General features: G+C 39.4%; 2 protein-coding genes across 3 annotated transcripts in view; both read left to right on the top strand.

The window, feature by feature from the left end:
• The first annotated feature begins 353 nt into the window (after positions 1-353).
• On the top strand, positions 354-8,483 carry LOC140942668 (coagulation factor VII-like). Of its 2 annotated transcripts, none has more exons than XM_073391616.1 (4): positions 354-517; positions 4,600-4,796; positions 6,774-6,888; positions 8,335-8,483. In XM_073391616.1, the coding sequence occupies exons 1-4, from the start codon at positions 421-423 to the stop codon at positions 8,451-8,453; spliced, it is 528 nt and encodes a 175-aa protein (XP_073247717.1). In that variant the 5' UTR covers positions 354-420; the 3' UTR covers positions 8,454-8,483. The 2 variants fall into 2 exon arrangements, with proteins under 2 accessions (XP_073247717.1, XP_073247716.1); XM_073391615.1 differs by having other exon boundaries at positions 4,534-4,796.
• Positions 8,484-9,765: 1,282 nt separating this feature from the next.
• The window catches only part of LOC140944467 (ryncolin-1-like), an 85,793-nt gene continuing 68,354 nt past the window's right edge, over positions 9,766-27,204 (top strand). Inside the window, exon 1 of the mRNA XM_073393607.1 lies at positions 9,766-10,165. Coding sequence (XP_073249708.1) covers positions 9,766-10,165 — 400 coding nt within the window. The remainder of the gene's footprint in view (positions 10,166-27,204) is intronic.

The following is a 27,204-nucleotide window of genomic DNA, read 5'->3' as shown; positions in this document are numbered from 1 at the left end:
AAGAGGCACGAGCAGATACTACGAGAAAACCATGTGACTGAAAAGAAAAGGAAATAGTAGTAATAATAATAAATAAGGAAAAGAAAAAAATCCTGAGTCTCTTTTAATTAGTACCCAAGAGTGATCCGAGTACAGATGAAGCTCCTAGCTTCAATGATTAATTGTAGCGTATGAATCTGCATCAGAGGACTTATGAAACTGTGAAATGAGATTAAAAAGGGAAACGAAAAAAAAGAGCTTTGCAGTCATCTGTAACATACAATAATTGAAACTTGAACCTGATTTACAAGAACTTTTAAATAAGTAAACACTAATTATTATTCAAGAATAAAGACGTCAACTAAAGTCGGTCGAATGTATTTTCATCTCTAGTACTAAGCAACGGTCTGGTGGGGAGTTATTCTTTCCTTGCCCTTCAGTATGGCAGCTGTAGGTTGCTGTTTCTCTGTGCAAGCACTGGTGCTAGGGTTTGTTGTTTGGGGAGCCTGGCTAAACTACAATGTAACTGCACTTGAAGGTAAAAAAAATACACAGGTAGACAAAATAAGAGCTCTCTTTCTTTAAGATAAATCTTTTCTGGAAGGCGCGTCTGGCAGACTTTGCATTGTGATTCATTTTATGTAATACTGCTTACAACGACCAAGTACAAGCTAAGGCAAAAGCAAGATTATTGCTAAATCACCCCCGAAACCGCCCTTTTTTCGGAAAGGTTGCATGCAGTAGACATTGTTTTGCGGAGGTTTAAAAACTCGATCAGAGAAACAGATCAAGAGACTTACTTAGCGTACTTACAGTACCTTTTGCGGAATGAAGCTGACTTACGAATATCCAGTTTGTTACACTAAATTTACTGCCTGAAAGAAAGCATAGTGGAGTCAGCTGGTGAAGTGTTCGTTAAAAGTTATTCACGAAGCGATCCGTATTTTTTGTCAAGGTGTGGCCTTAACAACTGGTGTTAAGTAGCTCGAGCAGCACTTAATTAAAGCGACGTTGGAGTATTTCACTAAATTAACGTAGCTGGCTTATAATAAGAGTTATAAATACACCTTTCAAATCACGATGCCAGAGGTAAAAGATGCAGCTCCCCTTTATTCAGGGAAAGTACAATGTTCTAATCAACATTTTCATTTTTGATGTCTCTTAATAAAGTACCTTAGAAGATTTTAATTAGTTTTCCTAATTTACGCTGGAACTGAGGATTATTCCTTTCACTTGTAGTCACTTGTCTTTCAAGAGTCCTGGTTAATTTCATGTAATTTTAAAGCCACCAATTGTAGATATTTTTTCGCGGCCGCCGACTCCTATGTAAAAATAGACGTGACGTCAGCAAAGGAAAATATCAATAAGTTTCCTGAGATCCGAGCACGGCGACGGCAACGAGTAATGCGGTCAGAAAAGCAATAGGTTTAATTAGCAAAGCGACAACCTTGCCTGCACATCAATTTTTTATGTACCGTTATTTTGCCGTCACTGCATATATAACTAGAAGGTAAAAGTGCCTATAATTTCACGTTTTATGGACGACGTTAACAAGCCAAGAAGAAATGTTATTTTGCCTTTTTCTGAAGTTGCATAAGGTAAAACACCTCCAGGAGAGTTCGCCCACATTTGACAAAGAAGGTGAAGATTGTGCATTCAAACTATTTTATTGTTCGACGGTATGGAGTAGTACGAGCAAGAAGAACGTTAGAAAACCTGAGCTAGTTCAGAACTATGCCTTCAGAATCGTAGCTGGTTTAAGAAAGTACGATAATGTTTCAGAAGCCCTGAAGTCCCTTAAATGGCTTAACGTAAGGGATAAACTGCTTTTTAACGACCTAGTGATGGTGTACAAAATTAATGCTTAAAGAACCTAACAACTGGTTACCATCACGGGCGCTTTCAATATCGTGCAAAAACTCTATCACCAAAGAGACACTAGACAGAACAATGACCTCACGTTGCCTCGGTATAGGCTGGCCACTGGCCAAAAGACTTTCACCTACCGTGGGGTAAAACTCTACAATAGTATAGCTAAAGATATAAGAGACACGGGAAATCTTAACGTTTTTCAAAATAGAATTTTGAATATCTTTTTAATTCATGGATAGTTTTTTTTTTTATTATTTAAATGTAAATAGTTTTTAAAATTAATGTTTTATTATTATCATTATTGTTTAAAGAAATTCGTTATTTTATCATCGAAATGTAAATATTCCCTAGTCTATTTTATTTTATCTTATTTTATTATTTTTTTTAAATTCGTGTATGTATGGCGGAAGAACCTCCAAGGGGGTCGAGCTATGCAATTAAGTTAATGTATGTATGTATGTATTTTAAGCAAGGTTTTTACCGGCCAATCACCGTCCTCGAATCTTTGAAGAGGTTCCTACATATCATTGCTCGAAAAAAGACGAACCAACAATATGAAAAAATCTCACTTTGCATCAACCAGTGCTGAAATTCTCTAAATCTAATTAACGTCCAATTTTTAACAAACGCATTGGGGAATTACGTTTGGCTTACGGAAAAGTGATCTGGTTTAATGAAGTCAAAATTGTTTTGAAGACGCAGTAAAACAAATTCTCTCTCTTGGAGAAGTAAGCTGCGTCTTGAGGGAGAAAACAAAGAATACAATGGAACGTTACCACCAAGTCCCTGTATACAGAAGATTTAAATATCAGTCATTGTTTATTTTGAGTCATTCTTATGTGTCAATATTTCTACCCTTCTGTGCTGCAGGCGATTTTTTTATGGGGCTTCGTACGTTTTTACCGGCCAGTCACCGTCCTCAAATCTTTGAAGAGGTTCCTTCATATCATTACTCGAAAAAAGACGAACTAACAATACAAAAACTGATCTAACTTTCCATCAACCAGTGCGGAAATTCTCTAAATCTAATTAACGTCCAATTTTTAACAAACGCGTTGGGGAATTACGTTTGGCTTACGGAAAAGTAATCTGGTTTAATGAAGTTAAAATTGTTTTGAAGACTCAGTAAAACAAATAATTATTGGAGAAGGAAGCTGCGTCCTGAGGGAGAAAACATAAAAATAATACAATGGAACATTACCACAAAGTTCCTGTCTTGAAGATTTACATATCAGTCGTTGTTTATATTGGGTCATTCTTACCTGTCAAATTTCTACCTTTTTGTGCTGCAGGCGATTTTTTTATGGGGCTAATCGTACGTTAATTTTTACCGGCCAGTCACCGTCCTCAAATCTTTTGAAGAGGTTCCTATATATCATTGCTCGAAAAAAGGCGAGCCAACAATACGAAAAAATCTCACTTTGCATAAACCAGTGCTAAAATGCTCCAAACCTAATTAACTTCCAATTTTTAACAAACGCTTTTGGGAATTACGTTTGGCTTACGGAAAAGTAATCTGCATGGTTTAATAAAGCTAAAATTTTGATGAAGACACAATAAAACAAATTGGGGAAGGAATCCCGTATATGTCTATTTAAGCTGCGTCTTGAGGGAGAAAACAAAGAATACAATGGAACGTTACCGCCAAGTCCCTGTATACAAAAGATTTACATATCAGTCATTGTTTATTTTGAGTCATTCTTATGTGGCAATATTTCTACCTTTTTGTGCCGCAGGTGATTTTTTATGTGGCTTTTCAGTTGCAGAAACTGCACCAGTAGGTGCATATATATTTTTTTTCTATTCCTTTCTGATCTTTTACAATTTCTCTTCATTAACGATTTACTTTCAAAAGGGTGGCTTATATATAAGACCGGTTTTTCCAACCTCAATAGCACTTAAATTACTGGTGTTGAGAAAAAGGTGCATATTTCCGCAGCGCAGTAGAGAAAAAGGAAAGTTACCTTTAATTCTAATTATAAATTCGGCATCACGGAAAACTTTAGGCTTTTTGTGGGAGGCTTAAATAACTAAAGGATAGCCAGAGGAAAGTCAATGAAATTAGTAATCATTACGCACCTTTATTAACTCAGTGACTTCCATGCATCTGATGGTTTCGGGTTTCTGACAATTCTGGCGAGTTTGTTTGAGAAATTTCAACTTAGCTCGCCCATGCAGTAAGTGATTATCAAATATAGCGCTCTTTTTTGCAAAATGAAAACGCGGAAAAGTGTGGCTGAAACGCTCTAGAAAGGCGAGAACGGAACGCTAGCGGGGACGCTATTATTCTGACCCGTTTTTTTACTCAAATACTGAGCCGAAGAAGTCTGATTTGTTAAAATGAACTAGGTATCAAGCGGCCGACTAGTAGAAATCATTACCACGCTAATTGGAATATAGGCCGTCCTCAACTAACACCTTGACAAGATCGTAACCGCTGCAGCATTTGGCCAAAAGGAGCGTTTCCCAGCCTACTTACTCATACCCTTAGTGCTCTCGTGTGTCTAGCCTGTTCCAGGCGTTCAGATCGTGGGGACGGCGTGAAGAGATGTGAGCACTATCGTGTGCCCTAATTTCTCTTTTCTCTTTCCCTTCAAACACCTCCTATTCAGGCTAATTTCTCTATCAAACAACAACTACCAGTAAACATTTGACTGATTACTTTCTGAATTTCTTTCTAAGGTCAATGCGCTCGTAACAACCGATACGTCACATTTCTAACGCCAGTTAACGGATTTTACCTTGAAGGCCACGTGTTTTTAAATCTCTCAGTGGAACTAAACCGGGACTGCCAAGACCAATGCACGTTAGCCAGAGATTGTGTCTCCTATAATACTGGTCCCCGCATTGACAACAAAATGGCCTGTGAGCTCAGTAATTCAGATGACTTGCAGCACCCTGAAAATCTCAAACCAAGACGCGACTGGAACTACAGAGGCACAAAGGTATGACATCTGTATCACTTTATGTCTAGTTTGTTTTCATTGTATTTCAATATATTTTTATGTCAAACATGAAAAGATAACACTCTCGAATCTGCTAAGATGGGCGGTACACCGTCGGGTGTGAATGTCATGGAGTTGCACAGACCTTCAGTTCCGTGTGAATCTGGTTGATGATAGTTGCTTAAGCAAGAGTAGTGAGTCCCCACCTTCTACACCTTAACCTTTTGCCTTGCAACCAACCTACGACATGCTCAATCCAGATTTCCCCACCCAAGGTGAACGCAGTAGACCTGGACCCATCCGTTGGGCTCTTGTGCCAAAGTTGACCATATCCTGGTCATTGGTAGGTGGCCTTACTCAATAAGAAACTGTTAGTGTAGACCTTACAAAAGTGTAGAGATCGACTCCGACCACCGTATCCTACGTGCCACTCTTAAAGTGAGTCTTAGAAGTAGCGAATGCAAACCTGTAAATCGCAGAAAGTACAGTTTGAAGAGACTCGCGCATGAAAACAGAATTTCGTTAAAACTTTCGAACCACTTTGCCTCCCGGCACTACGATTCCAATTCGAGAGCAACTCAATATCAGGAACAGTCAATTCGAAAGTATAACAGGTAGCATATAGTGGAAAAGATGAAGGAAGTGTGTTTCAAATGGCTTAGCTTAACTGGGTCCCCAAAGAAACAGAAGACCTTCAGAAAGTTTGAAATGACGCAAAAAGCAAGCGCCTGCGCCTTAACTCCTAAGGAGACTGACTAAAACACACACCAGATAAGAGATTTTTGTCCTCGAATGCAGTATTTAACGCAGTGTGACGGCGCTGCTGTTGTCCCTTTCGTAAACGGTCGCTGTTATTTTTACGACACGTAGAAAATTTTTGACCTGTTATTGAAAGTGTTTCTATGAAAAAGAAAGAAAATCGCAACCTAGGGTCAAACCAGGCCTCGAATCCGGACTCTATCCTAACCTCTCTCCCATACCACTGACATTAAAAATATTACCACACCAACCCACCAAAATTCCCAAAATTTTAAGTAAATACACTAACAAACTGTCTTTCTTAACTGTCACATCAATAACAGGTGACCCTAGCACTTTTCGTAAATTTTAACAACAACAACAACTTGCGCTCCAACGTCGTTCTTTCTAACACTATTCGAAAATCTATTTTTTGCTTTTTTGCAACTTAATCCAGGGAGTATATCACTAATGGTGGCATCGACCGTTAAAAATGGCAAAGACCGTTTATGAAAGGGAAATAGGCGACGGCACTTGATTTGTATAGATATTTCTTAACGCACAATAATATTGGCTTTCCGTCCTGAAGGCCCCAAGGGTAGATTTCCACTGTCGTAAGTACGCACGTAAAGTTACGCGCGTAAATAAAACAGAAACAGTGTATGGAAGGTCACGCGTAAACGTAAAAGTTGAACCTCGCTTAACTTTCACACGTTTACGCGTGGCCTTTCATACTTTGCCTCAATTTCATTTACGCGCGTACATTTTACATGCGTTCCCATGGAAAAATTACGCGACAGTGGAAATCCACCTTCAAGAGAAACGACTAGCATCCCCGTCAGTCATTTTCATATGGGATTTTCCTCCGGGGATCCAATGACTCTGCGGAATTTAGTAGGCATATGAGTCATCCACTTGAACAGTTTATACCAAGTGTCAACAGATTGGATACCCTAGGTACCAGAGGTTTTTTCTTGCGTGCGGCGGGATGCATCATCATGCATCACTGGACATATCCTCGGCAGAAGCCCGACGCCACGAGCGGCAATTAAAGCACCGCCAAACCGTAAACCGTGTATAACAAGTCGCGGGCACGCAGGGTACAGATCGGAAAAATTAAAAACAGTATGTCAAGGCACTTGTTGAAGGTCAGAAGTGAAGGACGTTTTGTCAGTTGTAGTTCTTACGTAAGAACGAAGATGGGAGGGTTTTATGTACAATGTGTTTCCTCTTAATCAGAATCTTTGCGCCAAGAAACCTTGCCTTAACAACGGGAAGTGCTACATGGGGTATACTGAGAAGAGATACGTTTGTGTTTGCCCGGCTGGCTACCACGGAGAAAACTGTGAAAAAGGTAAACAGTATATTGATAATTAAAGTACACTCCTTTTTATGACAAAGCTGTTTAAAACGAAGCAGTTATGCAAGTTATCCAAGTTCGAACAGAAGTAAGTCCAAGTTCTATCGGTTTTCGCTACCAATTTATCAAACCCAGACTTTGAAATCTGCAAAATGTTCCACAAACACACTCCATTTTTATAGCATGGCAGCGGGCGTGGCTAAATTTTAAAAGCGCTTTATGGATAATTGTTATTTCTTTGTTATCCTCCTTTTGAAAACTTTAAGCTAAGGATACTTGCTCAGGGCTGTCAATCCCCCACGTTTTCAAATATTGAGGAAGGGATGATAGATGACGTCATAATGCACGGCACATTCCGTCATTTGTGGAAAAAAAAAACGCGCGAAAAAGATGTTGTTGGAATTGTAACATTTGACGTAACTGTTTTACTTACCAGCAATCACATTATTGCTTATATTACATTGGCATATCGGAGTTTGTGAGGAAACGTTCGATGTTAAACATCGCAAAATATTTGAAATTTCATTGTCAGAAAGTCGAATCTACAAGAAATGGCAAACTTCGGCGATTATCCGGAAGATTTCAGACTTAGCCTGTTCCAGGCTCTCAGATAGTGGGGAAGACGCGAAAGTGTAGGGCGCGCGAAAATGGGGGCGGGGCGGGAAAAAAGGGAAAACGAGGGGAGAGAGAGCGTGTAATCATCTCTTTTACGACCCTCTTCCGCCGTCTCCCCCTCTCCCCAGTTTCCTCCCGTTTTTTTTCTTTTTCGCGCTTTCTCAATTCCGCGGGCCCGACTATCCCGGAGCCTGGAACAGGCTAACTTTATCCTGTAGCAGCAGGAGCCGATTACTTATCGGCTCCTGATAGCAGTAGTTTAGCGAGACCGGACCAAGCAAGATTTTAAAAGGTAAACATGAGATATTCCAACTTACAGTTGGTAAACTAATATTAAAGAATGTTCAAGCATTTCTTTTACGACCCTTTTCCGCCGCCTCCCCCTCTCCCCAGTTTCCTCCCGTTTTTTTTCTTTTTCGCGCTTTCTCAATTCCGCGGGCCCGACTATCTCGGAGCCTGGAACAGGCTATTTCAGACTCTAATCTGGAAACCGGAAGAAACGGTTCAAAATCTCAAGTCAATTCTCCCGGATTATCCGGGAGAGTTGACAGCCCTGACGTTAGATATAATTTTGTCTTGAGGTCTCATGTTATTGCAAAGCGCGGCAATTGTAGCGATGATATTGCTCAATGAATTGCTGGTAGTTGACAAAATAACCGCTTGTGTCAGACAAATATGTCTCGTGGCTGTTATATGTAAGGTTTCGAAAAGAAAAACATTGTCTGGTGGAACATTTTGCTTTGAAAAACGTTTGCTATCAATATTTCAATTTTGGGCTTCAAGTAACTTTGTTTGCAATTTATCCGTGATTATTGTTTCGTTCAGATATAAACGAGTGTGAGAGCAGTCCCTGTTTGAACAACGGAACTTGCACTGACAGAATCAATGCATTCAACTGCAGTTGCCCGCCTGGATTTTCTGGCAATCGATGTGAAATTGGTTAGTATAGTGTTAAGTTGATTACCCTATAATGATGTCGTACGGTTAAGAAGTGCTTAAATGTCAACGCCTATCCCCACTTCAGAAACTTCAAAGGAAATGGCAGGACTGTCTACCCCCCACGTCTTCAAATATTGAGAATTGATGGAGAAGCGATGATAGATGACGTCATTATGCACGGCAAATTACGTCATTTGTGGAAAAAAAACGCGCGAAAAAGATGTTGTTGGAATTGTAACATTTGACCTAACTGGTTTACTTACCACCAATCACGTTATTGCTTATATTACAATGGCATACCGGAGTTTGTGAGGAAACGTACGGTGTTAACAATAAAATTGCTCAAACAACGCAAAATATTTGAAATTTCATTGTCAAATAGTCGAATCTACAAGAAATGGCAAACTTCGGCGATTACCCGGGAGATTTCAGACTCTAATCTGGAGACCGGAAGAAACGGTTCAAAATCTCAAGTCAAGTCTCCCGGATTATCCGGGAGAGTTAACAGCCCTGACGTTAGATACAATTTTGTCTTGAGGTCTCATGTTATTGCAAAGCGCGGCAATTGTAGCGATGATATTGCTCAATGAATTGCTGGTAGATGACAAAATAACCGCTTGTGTCAGACAAATATGTCTCGTGGCTGTTATATGTAAAGTTTCGAAAAAGAGAAGAACATTGTCTGGTGGAACATTTTGCTTTGAAAAACGTTTGCTATCAATACTGATTTTAATTTTGAGCTTCAAGTAACTTTGTTTTCTTACGAGCTTTCGTATACCCTCTATTGAAAAATGGTACCCTTTCACATACCTCGTTCATAGCTGTGCATCCTTTTTAAAAGCTGTAAATGCACTGTCTTTACAATATGAAAAAATCACTAGACCAGAACCGTTTTCTTGAGTTTTTCTCCGCCATTTGTACTACAAATGAGCAAAGTGGATCCTCATTGTCATCAATGTCTCACTAAAATGCCCTCAAAACCTCTCGCCGAAAAATGCGACGGAAATACTTTTCTTATTTTACTAATGAGTTCTTAAAACAAGTTTTATGGGTCAAGTAGATGTTCGTTTATTAGATCCAAGCACAATCCAAAACAGAGGGAGGGCTAAATTCAAATGTTTGAAACTGAGTCTAAAGACCTCTAAATGATGCATTAACAGCGCATGATCAGCAGAAGCCCATTTGATGGGCACCTGCAGCTCAGCTTTTGTGTCACATTTTTTTTCTTGAGTTTGCCAACTCTTATTTTGGATTAACAACTTATCGCGAGCAACCCCCCTAGAAACATTAGCCAAAAACTAATTATTACCGCATCGAATGATCATTTTGTTTTCAGTTTTCAAGAACTGCGCTGAAGTCTACAAGTCCGGTGCCAAGATCAGTGGAATGAATAAAATTTGTCCTGGTGGTCTGGGCGAATTTGAAGTGTTCTGTGATCAGAAAACTACTGGTGGAGGTTGGACAGTGTTTCAGAAGAGGCGAGATGGCTCTGTTGATTTCTTCCGCGCTTGGGATGATTACAAACGCGGTTTTGGCAATCTGAACGGTGAGTTCTGGCTCGGTTTGGACAAGATACATCGGCTGACTGTAAGCGGTGGTTATAAACTCCGTGTTGACTTGGAAGACATTCATGGAAAAACTGCATTTGCCGAGTACAGCTCCTTCTCCGTGACAAACGAGACAGCGAAATACCAACTGAACTTGGGAAGTTATTCAGGTAAGTTTATGAAAGACTGAAAAAGAATCAGTTGGCGAAAAATGTTGCTAATTGCCAAATACAATGACAAAAGAAAAAAGAAAGAAAGAAAATAAGTTTTTTTTTCTTGCAATTGATCGCGATTGGAATGTGGAAGTTATCAGTTGATTTTTGTAACAACAATTTACCTTATTTGTAATGTCATATTAGATCATATAAAAAAATTTTAAAAGGATTAACCCACGTCTTGAGAGTTCAGAAATTAAGGGTATGTCATTGATTATTTAGCAAGTACAAGATCTCTACCGGTTTCGAAGCTTTACTAAATGTTACCTTTAATGTTCCTTTTAAAACCTCTCGGGGGCCTTTCCAATTTTTTTTTTTTTAAATCCTAGAATTGTTTCGTCCCGTCTGCATTAATTAAAGTGGACTGAGACTGTTTATGCAGGAGTGAAAATTGACCGGTTCAAAAACTCTGCGAAAAGAACCCGAAAAATATAACACATATTTCTCTTCTTTCCCCTTTTTGTAGGAAACGCTACTGATGCCCTTGGTTATCATCGTGGTATGTCATTTTCCACCAAGGATCGCGATAATGACAAGTACAGCGTTGGAAACTGTGCCTTGATTTATACAGGCGCCTGGTGGCACAACAGTTGTCACCGGTCCAATCTGAATGGTCTGTACCTCAATGGTAAGGACGATTGTCAAGGAATGCGCTGGCTCTATTGGCCGAAGGGTAGCTGCTACTCTGTCAAGAAAACTGAGATGAAGATACGTCCAAACGATTTTTGAGATGTTTCTGGCACTTTAAGTTAAGTGAAACGTTTGTTTCTTTAGGTCTTAACATTCTAACAATAAATGTTTTGCATGAAGTTAAAGTCGAAAAGTTGAAAAACGCCAGTTTCAATGATTCTGAGTAACATTGTTTGTTTCTGATTAACCACACTCTAACAGAGGCGCTTCAATAAAAACATTAATCACTTGAAAAGTTGTATTTATCTGAACTGTTTGAAATGAAACAGCCGGATTTCATTTTAACCCAGCCAATGGAAGCTTCTTTGCAGGACTTTCCTGTGGCCCCCGGGACAAAATTCAACCCCTTCATGTATAGACCCAAGAGAAGTTGCCAGGAACATATGGTTAAGATTTACAGATGAGATCCTATTTGTTGTAGCTCCTGTTTTCTCGAATTAGCACACCTGTTCGAAACTTTGGAATCTGAGCGAGGGTCGCTGGTGCCCTGTTATCAAATCGAAAAAAAAGGGTTTTTATTGATTGAAATTGTTCAAGTTGATTGATTATCTCATCTGGTGTGCCACAGGGATCCGTTTTGGACCCCCTGTTTTTCGATTTGTTATTTTCGTTAGCTATCTGCCAAGTTAATAAACCCAGAGAATACTTTAGCACATAAAAGGAATTTATTTGCCTGCAAATAAAAATGTTTATGTCACCTAGTCACGCAATAATTTATGTTAGTTTGCTAAGAGGGGCACTTATTCCTAGTCACGCATTCACCTTTAACATAGGTAATCGGCAGGGAAGAGCTGTGAGCAGGGTCCAATTTGACACAAAATAGTCAAGTATTGATCACACGATTATCACGAGATCAATCGGAAAATTACTAGCCGGGAAATCACTAGCTGGTAAATTACTTGCCGGAATATTACTTGCTGTAAAACTACTAGTCACGAGCTCGTTCGGAAAAGTACTTAGCCTCGACTTCATTTAAGGTATAAGACAAGCTGTGTTCCCCGAAGTCTTCCTCTTGGTCTCCTGGCGTAACAAGCTTTGCGAATTTGACCCTCCTCCTCCCTTCCTCCGCCTCTTTTTTAATAGTAGTTTATTTACTCTGGGTGCCTTTTTTCTCCGCCTTCACCTTTGCCAGACCGTAAAAAATCAAATAATCATAGCTAATTAAATTTGTTTGAAGATGTTATATTTAATCAATAAATCTGCCATCTTGCGTGGCCAAAATTATACCCAAACACATTGTTGTTCCTTATTTCTTTAGGCGTTCTTGCAAACATAGCTCGACTGATGACCCCAGAATTTAGCCAAAGGTTCTCTTTATTATAAGGGTATAAAAGACAAGCGGGCAAGGAGGCATAAAAAATAATAATAACAACAAACTATTTTTAAGTGTCACGTACTTTAGCTATGAGCTAATTGGGAACACTATGAAATAAAAAGATACCTTAGTATATATGTACAGCAATAAAATAAATATTTACAGTTAATAAAAAAAAATCATATATACAAAGCAAGAAAGATTTAAGAGCTACATAAGGTACATTCCGACCCGCATTTTTCTTCCGTCAAGTGACCGGCTAAATCACTTTTCCTAATTTTCCTTTTAAATTTATCAATTTCAGTTAACATTCTTAAGGCTATTGGTAATTTACGCCATAGATAAGGACGAAGATATTTTATAGAATGTTTACCAAAAGTTATTGTGTTAAATCTTGGAATCATAAAGTCAGAATTACGTAGATTACAGTTAGTGTCCGACCTTTGAAACAGCTCAGAAATATAACTTTATGCAGGATAAATGCGAATTATCCAGGAATTATCTTTTGTTTTAGAACTTGTCTCTTGGTGTCCCTGGTTAGTAGGCTGCGCGTGGCGATCTAGAAGATTGACGCGTTAATAAAGTTGTTCATTCATTCATTCATTCATTGTCTGCAACTTTCGAAAGCCGGGAAGCAATAGACCTTATTCACGATCTCCACCATCTCTGCACGAGCTTAAGGACTGATGGTATGAAAGCAATGTCACCTGGTTTCTCAGGGGACACAAAAACGAAAAAAAAATGCAAATTCTATTCAACAGTAAATGAAGAAAGTTTTAGTTTAAAGACAATAATGGCAATTCATGATCATGGGTAGAAGTGATCATTGTTACTTTGTCCTCATAACAAGCAATAACTAGAATGAAAAAGTAATGACTTAAAAGTGAAGCTAATAAACTAAAGAATAACTCTTAACAAAGTGTTTAAAAAGAAAGGTTTTAAGATTCTTCTGAATCGATGAAACAGAGCTGGAATGACGTATATTTAAAGGAAGAGAGTTCCAAATCCTTGGGGCGCACACGGCAAACGGCCCGCTGTCTCCACAGGTCTTAGTTCTTGACTTTGGCTGCACAAGTGAGTCACGCGAGTTTGAACGTAGGTTCCTTGACGATTTCTGTTGGTGCAATAGATCCGCCAGATGTTGAGAGCAGAGACTATTAATAACTTTATACACAACAAGAAGAAGCTTAAAAACAATTCGATACGGGACTGGTAACCAGTGGAGTAACAAAACGAGCAGCAGTAAATCAAATTTTTGAAGATGTACATTACGGGGTGGAAACGTCGGGATCAATTTCCAAGTGATAATTGAGAGAAGCGATAAACGAAACCCATGATAAAACAAAGGTTTATAATAAAACAGAGTCATCTTCAACCTCACGTTCATTCAAAGGCTAGGGTACTAAGCACACAAATGTAAAGTGGTCTATTGCGTAACGAAATTCAAGTCAGCAAATTTAATCGCGAAAATGGAAATAATGTAACATAGTATTTGTGTATTTTTCTCGAGAGCACACTTAATTTGTAGCCTCGCTCTGTTGTGTCCTGCACCATCCTCTTTCGTTATTGTAATGTGTTCAAATGTATTTGTTCAAATGTATTTTTTTATCCTAGTCATAGTATTGTAACCATCACAAAAGAGATTAAACAAATATATTGAATTAATAAATGAGTGTTACTGTCAGCTTCATACTCAAGAAAAGCGGCCATTTGAGACATTCGTCAGGGACAATCTAGACCCCAGAGCTCTTCTGCGCATAATCACGTGACTACTATGAGGAGGCGCGATAAGAACACTATATATGGGCAAGAGAACAATGGGATCTATTGTTTGGGAAAACAATAGAAGCTCTTGAAAAGAACTAACGAGAGAGCAGTATGACGTCGCACAAGACACCGTAATACTAAATTGTTATTATGTGGAAGTGCAGAACCTAAAAACAGGAATTGAAAAGTAAACACCCTGAAACCAAGCGGTCCTTATGGTTATAAATTGTGATAACAGTGTAACCATGATATGTAAAGGTGGGAAAGACAAAGTGAAAGGGAGGAAGGAAAGGAAAATTGGGTAAAGAACAACCTGGCTTGAAGAGGAAACGCTCATTGACTAGGATTTAGTATACACAGGCTCGCAAGTGTAGAATTACACATATTTGGGAGAAGCGAGGTACTTTCAAGTAACGATTTATCCGGGATGGGAAATCACAGAAAACTTTATCATGCTATTTGGTAATAAAAGTAGAATTGACATACAGGATGTTACACAATACTTGACTACAGTAACGATCTGACAATGACTCAATCGTTCATTGCAAGGCTCATTAATCCCAGTTAAATGCTTAAAACTTCAATTAAGTTAATGGCCTCGCACTAATGCGCTCTGCGAGATACGTATTTACTTGTTGGAATGGTAATGGCAATGGTAATGATATTTATATAACGCATTTCCTACATACAGGGGACAGAGTTGATCGGCCGCTGAGAGGTGTTCGCTGTGCGGAGGTTAAAGTAACCGCAAATAGTATGTGGTCATTGCATGGACGTGAACGTTCACAAATAGAGTTTGGATTGTAATCGCGGAACCGCAATGGTTCGCGATCGAATACACCGCGATCGTATTTCTTTTTCTTATGTTTTTTATTCTTATTTTTTCCATAACCATTTACATGTATCACACCAATCACACAAGAAAAAAAAAAAAGAAAACTCTGTCAAACAAGTTTAACTATGCTCTTGTTTACGAGAAACTCACTCTGACTGCATAATATATATTTGGAACCTCATGTAACAAGAATTGAACCTAGCTAGTGTGTACCTGCTCACCTGCCTGCTATTGAGTTCACGGTTACCGTCATTTGTCAGGCATTTCTGCATACGCACCATTTTCCGAAATACCGATGAGTACAGGAGTAATATAAAAACGCTTGAAAAACACTTTAATTTATAACATAAAATGCATTGGCAGTCACTGTTATGTTACTATCAGCTCATGCATCTAGCTGTGCGTATATAGAGTTATAGTGCACGCGGAAAGTTTGGAGAGCACCGTCAAGCAGCTATAGTTAGTCGAGCAACTCTTACACTTCTTCCGTGCTCTTCAAACTTTCCGCGTGCTCATAACTTGATATACGCACGCGCTAAAACATGAACAAATTGTCAAGTGCACTCTTGAACATACAGACTGGTCTTAACATTACATTACCGAACAGGAAACTGGTCCTAAATCAACTTCAGGAACACCATTTCTAATTTCGACCCAAAATTTAACTCCAGCTCTAGCAGCAAATGGGCCTGCCCTTGCTTCTCCAGCATATGCCCCTGCGCTTGCGCCGGTGTATTTCCAGGAAACACCAGTCTCTGCATTTGCTCCTGGGCCCGAAGCACTAACTTGAGCAAATGGAACATGGGTTATTCCAGCCTCTACTTTAACAAGAACTGCTGAAGCTTCTAAGACACAAATGGAAACGTAACTTGTGAGTACTAATCGCAAGAAAAATACACCCTTCCACGGTTTCTGCCGCCGCATTGGTTGGGACAGACCGGATAAAATTATTGCGTTAGGCTTTTGGAGAACGTATGCTAATCTGTAAGTGTTTGGGGAGGATTGAAACGTGTGATACCAAAAGGTACCAGTTGACTACCTTTTTGGCGCCATCTTGACATGATGACATCGTGAAAGTAGGCAATTTTTGTGTAGTCTTACATTCATTCTTCCCAGCTAAAGATGTTTCATTTGTAATACTGCTAGCATCTATAAAATCATGCTTCAGTTAATCCCATCTTAGTCAGTACATCACGTCGTTACGTAGCAGAATCTCCAAAGAACAGTTTATCCGAGCTTCAGGGAAGCATGACGGTCGGCGACTTGTGGACCAGTTTTATGTGTGAGTTGAAGCAAAAGTGGCGCGTTTTGTCGGGAAGTGTGATCACGCTGCAATTGAGCTAAGGGACCTGTCGCTTTTTCATAGATTGGGTAAGAACTTTAAAGACCTTGATTTGCACCCACGAACTATCCAAGGTTGATATCGTGGACATATTCGTTATTCGTTTCAAAAAGTAAATCAATTAACCGATGAATCGATGAATAAATAAATAAATAAATAATAATGGTTTCCAATGGTAAAAATCCCAAAATGATTTATTTGCGGTTCTCGTGGAATCAAGTTGTGTCCAAGGAATTCAAACGAACGAATTCCGTATAATTTTTTCTCAGTGCACAAGCTGACGAAATTCTGAAAACACTGCGATTTGATTGATTTCGGGAAAGGGCGAAATCAGTTTCGATGTTGTCAGCGATACCGCGTGCATTTACACTCAGTTTGCAATCAGTGAGATATTTCAAATTCATGGTATAGTTAAAACATTTATACTTTGCGATTGTTGTCCGTCCACTTAAACAGCTACAGTATGACTTTTAGCGATAGTGCTCAACATTAAGTCTTTCTATGATGAGGTTATTTTGCTTGAAAACTGAAACAAGCAAGGATATAGCGTGTTGTTTTCCACACATCGGCTGCCATTTTAGCTGTGTGAATTGTCTCACAACCAAGGTGGAGTGAAAAACTGTGGAAGTGGATATGAGACTTCTAACCTGCACGGGCACCTAAATCTTTTAATCCAGCTCCAGCTCTTGCTTGTGCTTCAACAGCGAAAGCTCTTGCATTAGCTTCAATTACACTTTTTCGCTGATCCAGAGTACTTTCAAATCTCTAGAAATGCATTCTAAGGGGCGCTATAAATCTTGTATCTGTTCGGTCGTCCTAGGGCAACTTGAATCTTTTCGAAATTACTTAGGGCCTCAGTATTATTTTCCCGAAAATTTTAGATGCAATTTTAGGTTTTACGAAAGTGAGAATTTTTCTGATTCCTTCCTCCATGGCATTTTCGAATCCGAAAATTTTAGGTTTCCATTTTCTACTTGGGGACTGAAATGCGAAAACTAAACTTTAGAAAATCGTAGGGAATTTATTAGATAACCTACGAAAACTGTACATGAATGGAGCGGCCATCTAAAATTTTTTTAGCCTTCCTCAAGTAATAGAAAATTGTAGGCAAATATTTGCTTCTCCGAACAGATATTTTACAGAAAACAGTCGTTGGGTATGGTTTAAAAAACCGTTCAAAATTATTCTGGGGTATTTCCGACCTCGGAAATCCAATTCACGGGTGCCCCTGCCTAAGCTCTATGATATTTTTTTTTTAGGCACAACCGGTCTACAAGGCTTCACAGGAAGGGAGAAGGTTCTTTGCTTTTAAGCGAATTCGAATGTTCACGTACTATTTCAATTAAACAACAACTACACCACTACATTTTTTTTATAAAAAAAATTTGAAAAAAATTACCCTCGACATGGTACCCTCGACAAAAAGATAGACTCGAAGATTACAACACCAAAGGAGGCAATTACTAACGTTATGGGGAAAGTTGCGTCTGGCTGAAGAGAATGATGAAGATGGCGTCTACAGAGGCCCAAGACGTTTGGGAAGACTTTCATAAAACCCGCTTACTTCAGGACCAGTGTACATCATCATTTGCAAGACACCCGGGCAAGACATTTACATCTATAAATCTTACCTGATCGGGAACGATTTGGTTGAAACACCGACAGTGAACTTTTCGGGAACCAGTTCAGATTCTTTGGAGCAGATATAAACAGGAAGCCTCAATAACTAAGCTTGGTTATCATATGTCGGGAAAATCCCAGACGATCGCAGATTTTACTTTTTGCCCATGAATTTGGCCGGAAACTAGTGCGCCAAAAATTGAAACTAGTTGATAGGGGTACGCACTGTATATTCCACCACATGGGAAGAGAAAACCAGGAAGGCAACGAACCCTGTTTCTCAGATACATTCAACACCTTTTGGGAGACACAGACAACATGATTGGCCCGGGCAAGCTGTCTGAATTGGCACAGGATCGTTGTGGCTGGAGGAAGCTCGTAGTCGCCTGTTCTGCAGCCGACCGATGATGATGATGATAGGGGGACTAGAGCCTAGCAATTCAGGGGATTGGTAATGAGCGAAATCCATCGCCGACAATCGCCGACGTCCCCGACGGTACAAATGATCGCCGACCATCTCAGAAATCTGGAACGCGTCGGGAAAATAGAAACTCTCCCGATTCTCAGGATTTGTCCCCGTCCATCCCAGACGATCGGGGATATCTACGATTTCGAGTTTTCATTAGTCGGCAAATCTGGGACAGTCGGGAAACAGTAAAATCCTCGATCGCCTGGGATTTTCCAGACCGACTTATGAAAACCGGGCTTTAAGGGACTGGAAGATACAAAGGGACTAACGTCCCCTCTTTTTTTTCGAATCATGAAAGTGTAACATGCTAATTTAGGCGTGTTCTGTCGTGGCATGTTGTTGAGGAAGATTAAACAGACCCCCACAGATTTTTCACTATCGCCTTTCCTTCCGGCTCTCAAAGCTGTCAAAATAATCTGACCGGCCAATCAGAGTAAACAAGCTTGAACAAATGGACAAGAAGCTTGAACAGATGACAAGGTTTAGCGCAAACGTCACCCGATTAATGGACAGTTAAGTCTGACAAGTAAATTCCTAGAAAGTCTGTAATCATTTTGGTATCATTTTCAAAATATAATAGGTTGAAAATATTTATTGCTGAGCTGCCCTTTCAGGGCACGCCCGGGGAAGGAAGACACGACGGTCTAGTTAAGTACCGAGAAACGATGGGCTCACAAGTGGTTTCATACAGTTTTCCCTTGCACTGACCCTTGCACGAATATTTTTGGTACCTCGCCTCCGCCCCTCCCCACCCCGCCCCCCCCCCAGAAACCCAGAAGGCGTTGCGAATGCTATTTGCGTTGTTTGAAGTGACGGCTCGACGATTCGATTACGGGAGTCACTTTATAAGTTTTGTAATTGTTCGAGTTTAAGTCGATTAATGATGTTGACGCTGGGAAACTCAGAGATATGCTCATGTTGCGTACAAACCCAGATGCCGTTCACGGTAGGTTCACACTCCTTGAGATGACTGTGAGCCGGTCAGTTTTGGAACGCCGGGGCCGTTTCGTGAACCTCATAGAGAGAATTAACGATTGATGTAGTACGTATGAGCAATGAATAAGCAGAATTTATGAGCAAATTTCTTTACCAATTGATGACACTATGGCTGAAGACTTGACTGTAAGCTGTCGGTACGAAGCGAACAACTCAGTTACCAGATGTTAGATACATTAAATGGATGTCCATGAGCGAGGGACGTGACGACTTTGCCATGTTAGAAGACTGGCTTTTTATTTTAATTTTTCCCTCTATTTAATGCAACACGCGTCACTTTGGAGGTCCAAATTTCGGATACTGAGGATAAAGAAGACACAGACTAAAATAGGAACATTGAGAATTTCACACACAGGTTCCAAAATTTAAAGCTTCACCGGGACATCCGATCCGGAGGCTTCAAAAAGACCAACTTGAGGAAAATAGGATCTATCACTGACAAGGTTTGGTCACTGAGTAGAGCATACAAGTGTAGCCCAGAGGTTTTAGAGGTTTTGCTTTTGGTTCGTATCTGTATATATCTTGCCGGCTAAGCTTTTATCATTAAACTTGTACATGATCTTGTGATCATTTGTTATGCTTTTCCTCAATTCTGTGTTTTCGCCCATTCAGCAAGCGCGATATTGATGTCAACATTAGTGAGTTTCAAAAACCCTTTGAAATTTCTCAGCTCGCGTGATGTCTCTTGGTGTTTTTTCTTCCATTTTATGGAGATGTAAACTGAAGCTACTGAAAAATGGGAACTTAAAAAAGCCTTTAATCAATTTATCTCGAAATATAATACACATGAATTACACGACCCATATTTTCCTAAAGGTGTTTTAAATACGAACCGACACCATAGTAAATGTGAGAGGCAAAAACAGTATTAATATGAATGAATCTGAAGTATACTCGAGTCTGGTAGTTCATGCAACACGAACTTTTATTGCGAGCCTCTAAAACACGTGCTATTTCGCAAGATTTGTATATATGTACATTATTTTCTCATAGGAATTAAACAGTCTGACTCCTGCACCTTCTGTGGAGAAGCAACGGAAAACCTAGAACACTTATTTTGGAGCTGTAAATATTCTAGCGCCTTTTGGAAAGACTGCTTTCAATGGATAATGCAAAACACCTCCAAAGTAGAAAAATTCAACCTTTCAGAAGCTCTCTTATTTGGCTTAATTAACGCGCAAAAGATTTATTACTGCACCATCTACTGCTTATTATCAGGCATTATATCCTGACATCTGTAAACAAAAAGAGATACGCGCCCAAATGTCCAAATGTACATACAAATAGTTCAACTCACTGTGGAAATAGAAAGGCAAATTGCAAAAGACCATAAATCTTTAGACAATTTTAAAAAGAAATGGTCTCGATTAAAAACCTCCTCTCTTAAAAACGAATGTACTATTCTGTGGAAGTGAACTGTAGGCGCGGCTCTGTAGATTAAAAGATTTAATACTTTAACTGTCCTGTTTAAGTTTTCTGTCTGTTTGCTTGTTTGTTCGTTTTTTTTTTTAAGCCATTGTGGATACGTGTGCGTATAGATGTGCAATAATTAATCAATTAGCAAATATAGTTTTCGTCAGTTACCTTCCTTTGTTATGTTAAAAAATAAATGAATAAAAGATCGAGTTACTGATTTTTCATGTATAAGGGTAAAGATTATTTTAAATTGTAATTTTCAATAACTTTTGTAATTGTAATTTTGCCACTTTTTTTGTTGTAATTTACGTTGTATCTCCTGTTTGAGGAGACCCAGATTGTATCCACGTCTGTTACGGTTTTATGCTTGTGTTCGTTACAACGCAGTTTGAACGTCTCATTTGAGGAACATATACGTTGTATTCTCAGGGCGAGGCTGAATGGAAAAGCTCATTTAGTGTGTAAGGGGCCGGGTGACATGATGAGCGTAAAAGGTACTGATGTTCGGCTGTAGGTTTAGTATAAAGAACAATTTCAATGATCGATACTATCATTGAGGGACACCTTGACGTAGAGAAAGGAGAAAGATTTGAATGAGCAGTTTGATATAAATTGAATAGTGGGATGAAGGGTATTTAAGGAGGAGCCGTGATGGAATAATACGTTTATAGTGAGAAAGAATTTGTGAAGGTCGCAAAGATTCTGTGTATATAGTGGATGTAACATGATATAGAGACCAGAAGTGACTGCAGGTGCCAATCATACCCTTATCGTTCTCTCGTCCTACTGTGTTTAATTCTATACCACTCGTTTTCTTTTCGACAACTACTAACAAGCCGGAATTCCGCGACTCGAGGACTTTCTGTTTCGCAACCAGAGCTCTCGCATAGTGTTACTAAACAAAGCGACAACAGTTTTCAGTGGTCAGTACAGTCATCGACAATAGCTCTCGACCAATCAGCGGGCGAGAAATCTCGAAGTCATTGTAAAAAATTGATTGTAACTAATTATTTTATCATGTTAGCCAAAGGGAGTTGTAACAAAACAGTCATTTCTTTAGGTTCCGTAGGTTCCGTAGGTTACGTAGGTTCCGTAGGTTCCGCCGGTTCCGCAGGTTCCGCGGTTGCGCGGTCTGCAGTTCTGCAGATTAGTGTTACCACTATATGTAGTGCGTTTCGTCGTCTTGTTAATATCCAAGGACTGTGAATAGTGTTTCGATATCGTTTAGCTGGCACAAAAACTTCGGAGGAGTTATAAAGCAGCAAAATTTTCTGCCATTATAAAAAGTTAGTCGCGGGTGGAAAGGCGAACTCGAGCGAATTTTTAACTCATATTAAGGATCACGGTAAAAAATACGCTGTGGCTGTATGGCCCGGAAACCGGTCAAGGTTTTCAAAACACTAAATGACCGGCAGTACGGTATTTTCAATGATGGAATTTGACTTATCTAAGAATTCCAGCCAATCCAAACTATCATAGGTCGATTAAGACAGGTCAAGCCATCCTGAAATGCTTTATAGATCTCAAGTTTAGCGTTTGTTTACGCCATGCTCAGAAAACGAAACCATGTTTTGTGCCACTTAGAACTTTTTTCAGGTCGACGACCAGTCAAGATTTTCAAAACACTTAATGACCGTGGGCAGTCCTATATTCTCAGTAAATTTGTCAAATCGAAAAAATCCATTTAACCTAAACTATCATATGTCGATTAAGAAAAGTCAAGCGATCCTGAAACGCCTTATGGATCTCAAATTTGGTGTTTGGTTTACGCTAGGCTCAGAAAACGAAACCATGTTTTGTGACACTTAGAACTTTTTTCCTCTTTCCGCGTTCCTTTTCCTCTTTCCTCTTTCCCGACTTATCTAGGAACGAAAGATCGAAGCGAATATGTTAGCAGGGTAAACTGCCGGTCTCAGGGTCGCTTGGCTTTTCTTAATCGACATATGATAGTTTAGAATAAATGGATTTTTTCGATTTGACAAATTTATTGAGAAGGACAGCCGGTCATTTAGTGTTTTAAAAATCTTGACCGGTCGTCGACCTGAAAAAAGTTCTAAGTGTCACAAAACATGGTTTCGTTTTCTGAGCCCAGCGTAAACGAAACGCTAAACTTGAGATCCATAAAGCGTTGCAGAATCACTTCACGTTTCTCAATCAACATATGATAGTTTAGATAAGCTGGTTTTTTCGATTTGTGAAATTTACAGAAAAGACAAGACTGCCGGTCAGTTAGCTCTTGAAAACCTTGACAGGTTACTGGCCATATAGTCACAGCGTAAAAAATAACAATACATACAACAAATTGAATCTACAAAATCGAAACTATTTAACCGTAGAGTTCCAATAATTGCGTCAATATTCTGAGAAACGTAATGCCTCAATACACCACGAAAAAGGATTTCCTTCGCTATAATATTTTCACGTCGTACTACGCGTGTATGAATACAAGAAAATCAAGGGCCTTGATTCGGGGAAAATTACATTATTACCAAAAAGCCCGAACGTGATCAACTACGCGCATCACCTCAATCATCGCCGAAAATGAACCACATGCTCATTACGAGTCTCATTTGCATACAATGAAAGTCGTCACGCTTCTTATTCCCAGTTTCCACGGTCCCCGCTAGGAACGCCTGGGAGCCCAACCTCCCTTTTGTGTCCTAAATACGAAGAAGAAAAACGGCTCGCATATTATGACTCGGTGCTAGGCAACCTCGAGTAATAAGAACTGCACTATTAACGATCATTACCTACCTTCCTACCTCTTCCCTAATTCACGTTAACGATGGCATCTCACTCTTCCCCAGAATCCTCTTCTTTCAATTTAGCACACCCCCGTTATACAACTGAATGAGTTCAAAGTTTAATTTCCAAATAATTTTTTTTTTTTTTTTACAATTGTCACGATTTCGGCTACTGGCGATTTTGAAAATTTGAAATTCTGTAGTGGAAATAAAACGTTCTTGGAAATCTAGATTCTCAACAAATAGTTTATTGCGACTCATGTTAGAGCAAAGACCAGCAGTAACCAATGGCTAGGAAGTTGGGGCGAACATGTGCGTTTACTTTAAAGGCGGGATTGATTTTGAGAGCCGCTTTAATACCACGAGAAGGAATCACGGCCGATCATAGCGAGCGTGGAATTGAATTGAACAACACAGTAAACAAGGTTCCCATAGAATCCAACTTTATTTATTCAAGATTGCTTAGATACAAGTAGCCCACGAACGGTGACGGTAGTTTCGAAAACGAAGCACTCAAAAACGAAGACCGAAGCACGAAGCAGCCAAATCTCGAAAACGAAGCAGCCAAATCTCCAAAACGAAGCACCCAAAACTCGAAAACGAAGCACCCAAAACTCGAAAACGAAGCACCCAAAACTCGAAAACGAAGCACCCAAAACTCGAAAACGAAGCACCCAAAACTTGAAAACAAAGCAAACAAAACTCGAAAAAGAAGCACCCAAAACTCGAAAACGAAGACCCCTAAATCTCGAAAACGAAGACCCCTAAATCTCGAAAACGAAGCACCCTAGATCGAAAACAAAGCACCCAAAAACTCGAAACCGGTCTGTCCTTTATAAACACGAGACCAATGCTAATACAGCAGGAATCAAGCACGATAACGAATTCTCCTGTTCCCTACCATAGAGCCTGGTCCCAGGCTGTTATGCTAGAACATATTCTGCCTGGATCTGATCTGATCTGATCACGCAGTGTCATAGATACCCAATATGTTAGACTGCAAAACAATCGGTTTTTTTTCTCAAAATCAGTCAAGAAGTCGGTTAAGCGTGGCGTAAGAGTAATACGCGCGAGCCTCACACTCCGTTTTCAGCCTCGTTTAAGACCTTTTGTGTTACACAAATACGCCAAAATCTGCTGACGGACAGTTTTGAAGTCTACATAAACATGTATGTGTACCGAAAAAATGCATATTAACGTAAGATGTATCAAGTATAGCGAGACTAAGAATAAAATTACTACAGGATATCCTATCTAGAAACGTTCAGTGAAACAGTTGGTTATAAAACCTTGGGATGGATTTTGTGGACCTTTGGAGGGGCGGACGCATCCGCTGCCTCCACCTGATTTGGATTGCGTCATGTAAGACGTAAAGATGCACTTTGTAGTGTTTCACGGTCAGTGAAACATCCGGATTTAACCGAAATAAATGCACACAACAACAGATTCAACTCGACACTTGACCATGTGCTTTTTAATTACCCATAACTCATTTCGACCGTACACAATTACATCATCGATACTACACACTTATTAAACCTACAGTGGTTTCGAGTTTTAGGTGCTTCGTTTTTGAGATTTAGGGGTCTTCGTTTTCGAGTTTTGGGGGCTTCGTTTTCGAGATTTTGGGGTCTTCGTTTTCGATCTAGGGTGCTTCGTTTTCGAGTTTTGGGCGCTTCGTTTTCGAGTTTTGGGTGCTTCGTTTTCGAGTTTTGGGTGCTTCGTTTTCGAGATTTGGGTGCTTCGTTTTCGAGATTTGGGTGCTTCGTGCTTCGGTCTTCGTTTTCGAGTGCTTCGTTTTCGAAACTACCGGTGACACGAGGAGACACGACTGTATTCGCATATTATTGGTTTTCACATGACTTCACTAAAATTCAAACTAAAAAACTATAGATCCTACCGTTATTTTACTTTCACGATGCATTAGAGCAGCTGAACACTAATTTTCATACAAATTTTCGCTTCAAAAGGGTTCTTGGTTTTGTGGTAGAGTACGCTTGAATTTCAAAGCTTTTGCATGACGCGGCATTTACATGACGGCCAAGGGAGCTGTCATGTAGGCTAAAAAAATGACTTATTTCCGGACATTTTGCTATCTAAACAGTTCATGTATTAGAAAAAGTATTACTTTAAGGTTTATGAGTTTCTCGAAGAATAAATTCACGCTTTTGTAGCAAAACTCGGTAACAGATGTTTCTCTTGGTTTCCGTCCGCCATGTTGGAGCTCATCCAGGTAAACACCAGCATGCCGTCTCCATACAAATCTCTATAAGTTTGGGTAAAATATTTCTTCGGATATCTCGTATACGACCTGAATCTTGGCGAGGGTCTTTGTATATGTACCTCCTTTCATTTCCCAGCTTCTGAACTTTATCTATTGAACGGTTTTGATTTTTATCTTGATCTATTTTGAATGGCGTGACACTGAAAACCAGCAATAGCAAAGCTCAAAGGGAAATGCGCAGTCATGACTGCACGAACGCTTATGTCCCTTATTATTCAATCGGTTAATCGGCATTCCGTGTTCCATGACCAGAGATGCAATAGTGAATCTTGAAAAAAGTTAGTTTAAAGCTTCTTGAAGCTTTATGATCACAAAAACATGCATTCTTTCTAAATCATATCAAATGTCCGATTGTTCAAAGTTAAAAAATTTATTCCATTAGAAAACTTTCAACACCGGGAGGTAAATTACAACATGTAACGCAAGTCATGACATTATGGCGATAGCTATCAGTAACTTTGGCGTATAAAATTTGTTTATCACCTGTTTTCTACCACAGCAAGGCATACTAGACCTTGAAAGATGGTACGAATGACTGATCAAATTTGTAAACTCTTGAAACTCTTTACAAGAGTTTGAGATCAATCGCTCAGATTAGCCTTACTCGTTTTTCATGCAAAATGTTTATTTCCAAAAGATAACAGGTTGTTCCTAAAAAAAGAGCTGGAATCATTGTTTCCTTTCAGATCAACCTTGTATTGTCCCCTTAACGATCAAAAACCACTCGAAAAACAAGCCTTTTGATTGAAAAGTATAAACAATACTTATTATTACATATCACACGGCAAAGTTATTACAAATTACGTCAGCTTTGCTCATAACAAATTACGACAACTTTTTAGTCTCGCTTGCTTTAGAAAAGCGAGACTCTTAAAATGCGCTCGTTTTTTTTTTTTTGTCGGACCTAGTTTGTAGGCCCCGCGTTCCTAGCGAAGACCGTGGAAACTGGGGATAAGAATCGTGACGACTTTCATTGTATGGAAATGAGTCTCGTGATGAGAATGCAGTTTATTTCGGCGATGACTGAAATGACGCATGTAAGTTTGGCAATGACGTAATTTTCCTCGAATGGAGGCCCTTGATTTTCGTGTAATTATGCACGACATGCAGGCAAATCCCCAAGCAGGATGAGAAAATATTATAGCGGGGAAATCCTCAGGATTTTGTGGCTTTTTAAGGCGTTACGTTTCTCAGAATATTGTCGCAATTACAGGAAATGTACGGTTAAAAAGTTTCACTTTGTTTTATGTATTCAATTGATAGATTTTCGCAGTTGTTACGATGTGAAGTCGTGTTGCACTTCATAAATACTTGAGATATGAAGTATCCACTGTCACGTAATTTTTACGTGCGCACGTGCGTAAAATTTGCGTTCGCAAATAAAATAAAGGCCATGTATGAAAGGCTGCACGTACAATTATGTAAGCGTAAAAGTAGAAACTCGCTTAATTTGACGTTTAATACTTGATGTCTTACCTCTATTTGATTTAGGTGATTAAAATTTACGTGCGTTAAC

This window comes from Porites lutea, chromosome 7 (genome assembly GCF_958299795.1).
Source record: "Porites lutea chromosome 7, jaPorLute2.1, whole genome shotgun sequence".
Classification (NCBI taxonomy): Eukaryota; Metazoa; Cnidaria; class Anthozoa; order Scleractinia; family Poritidae; genus Porites; species Porites lutea.
This window is presented reverse-complemented; position numbering and strand designations above follow the sequence as displayed.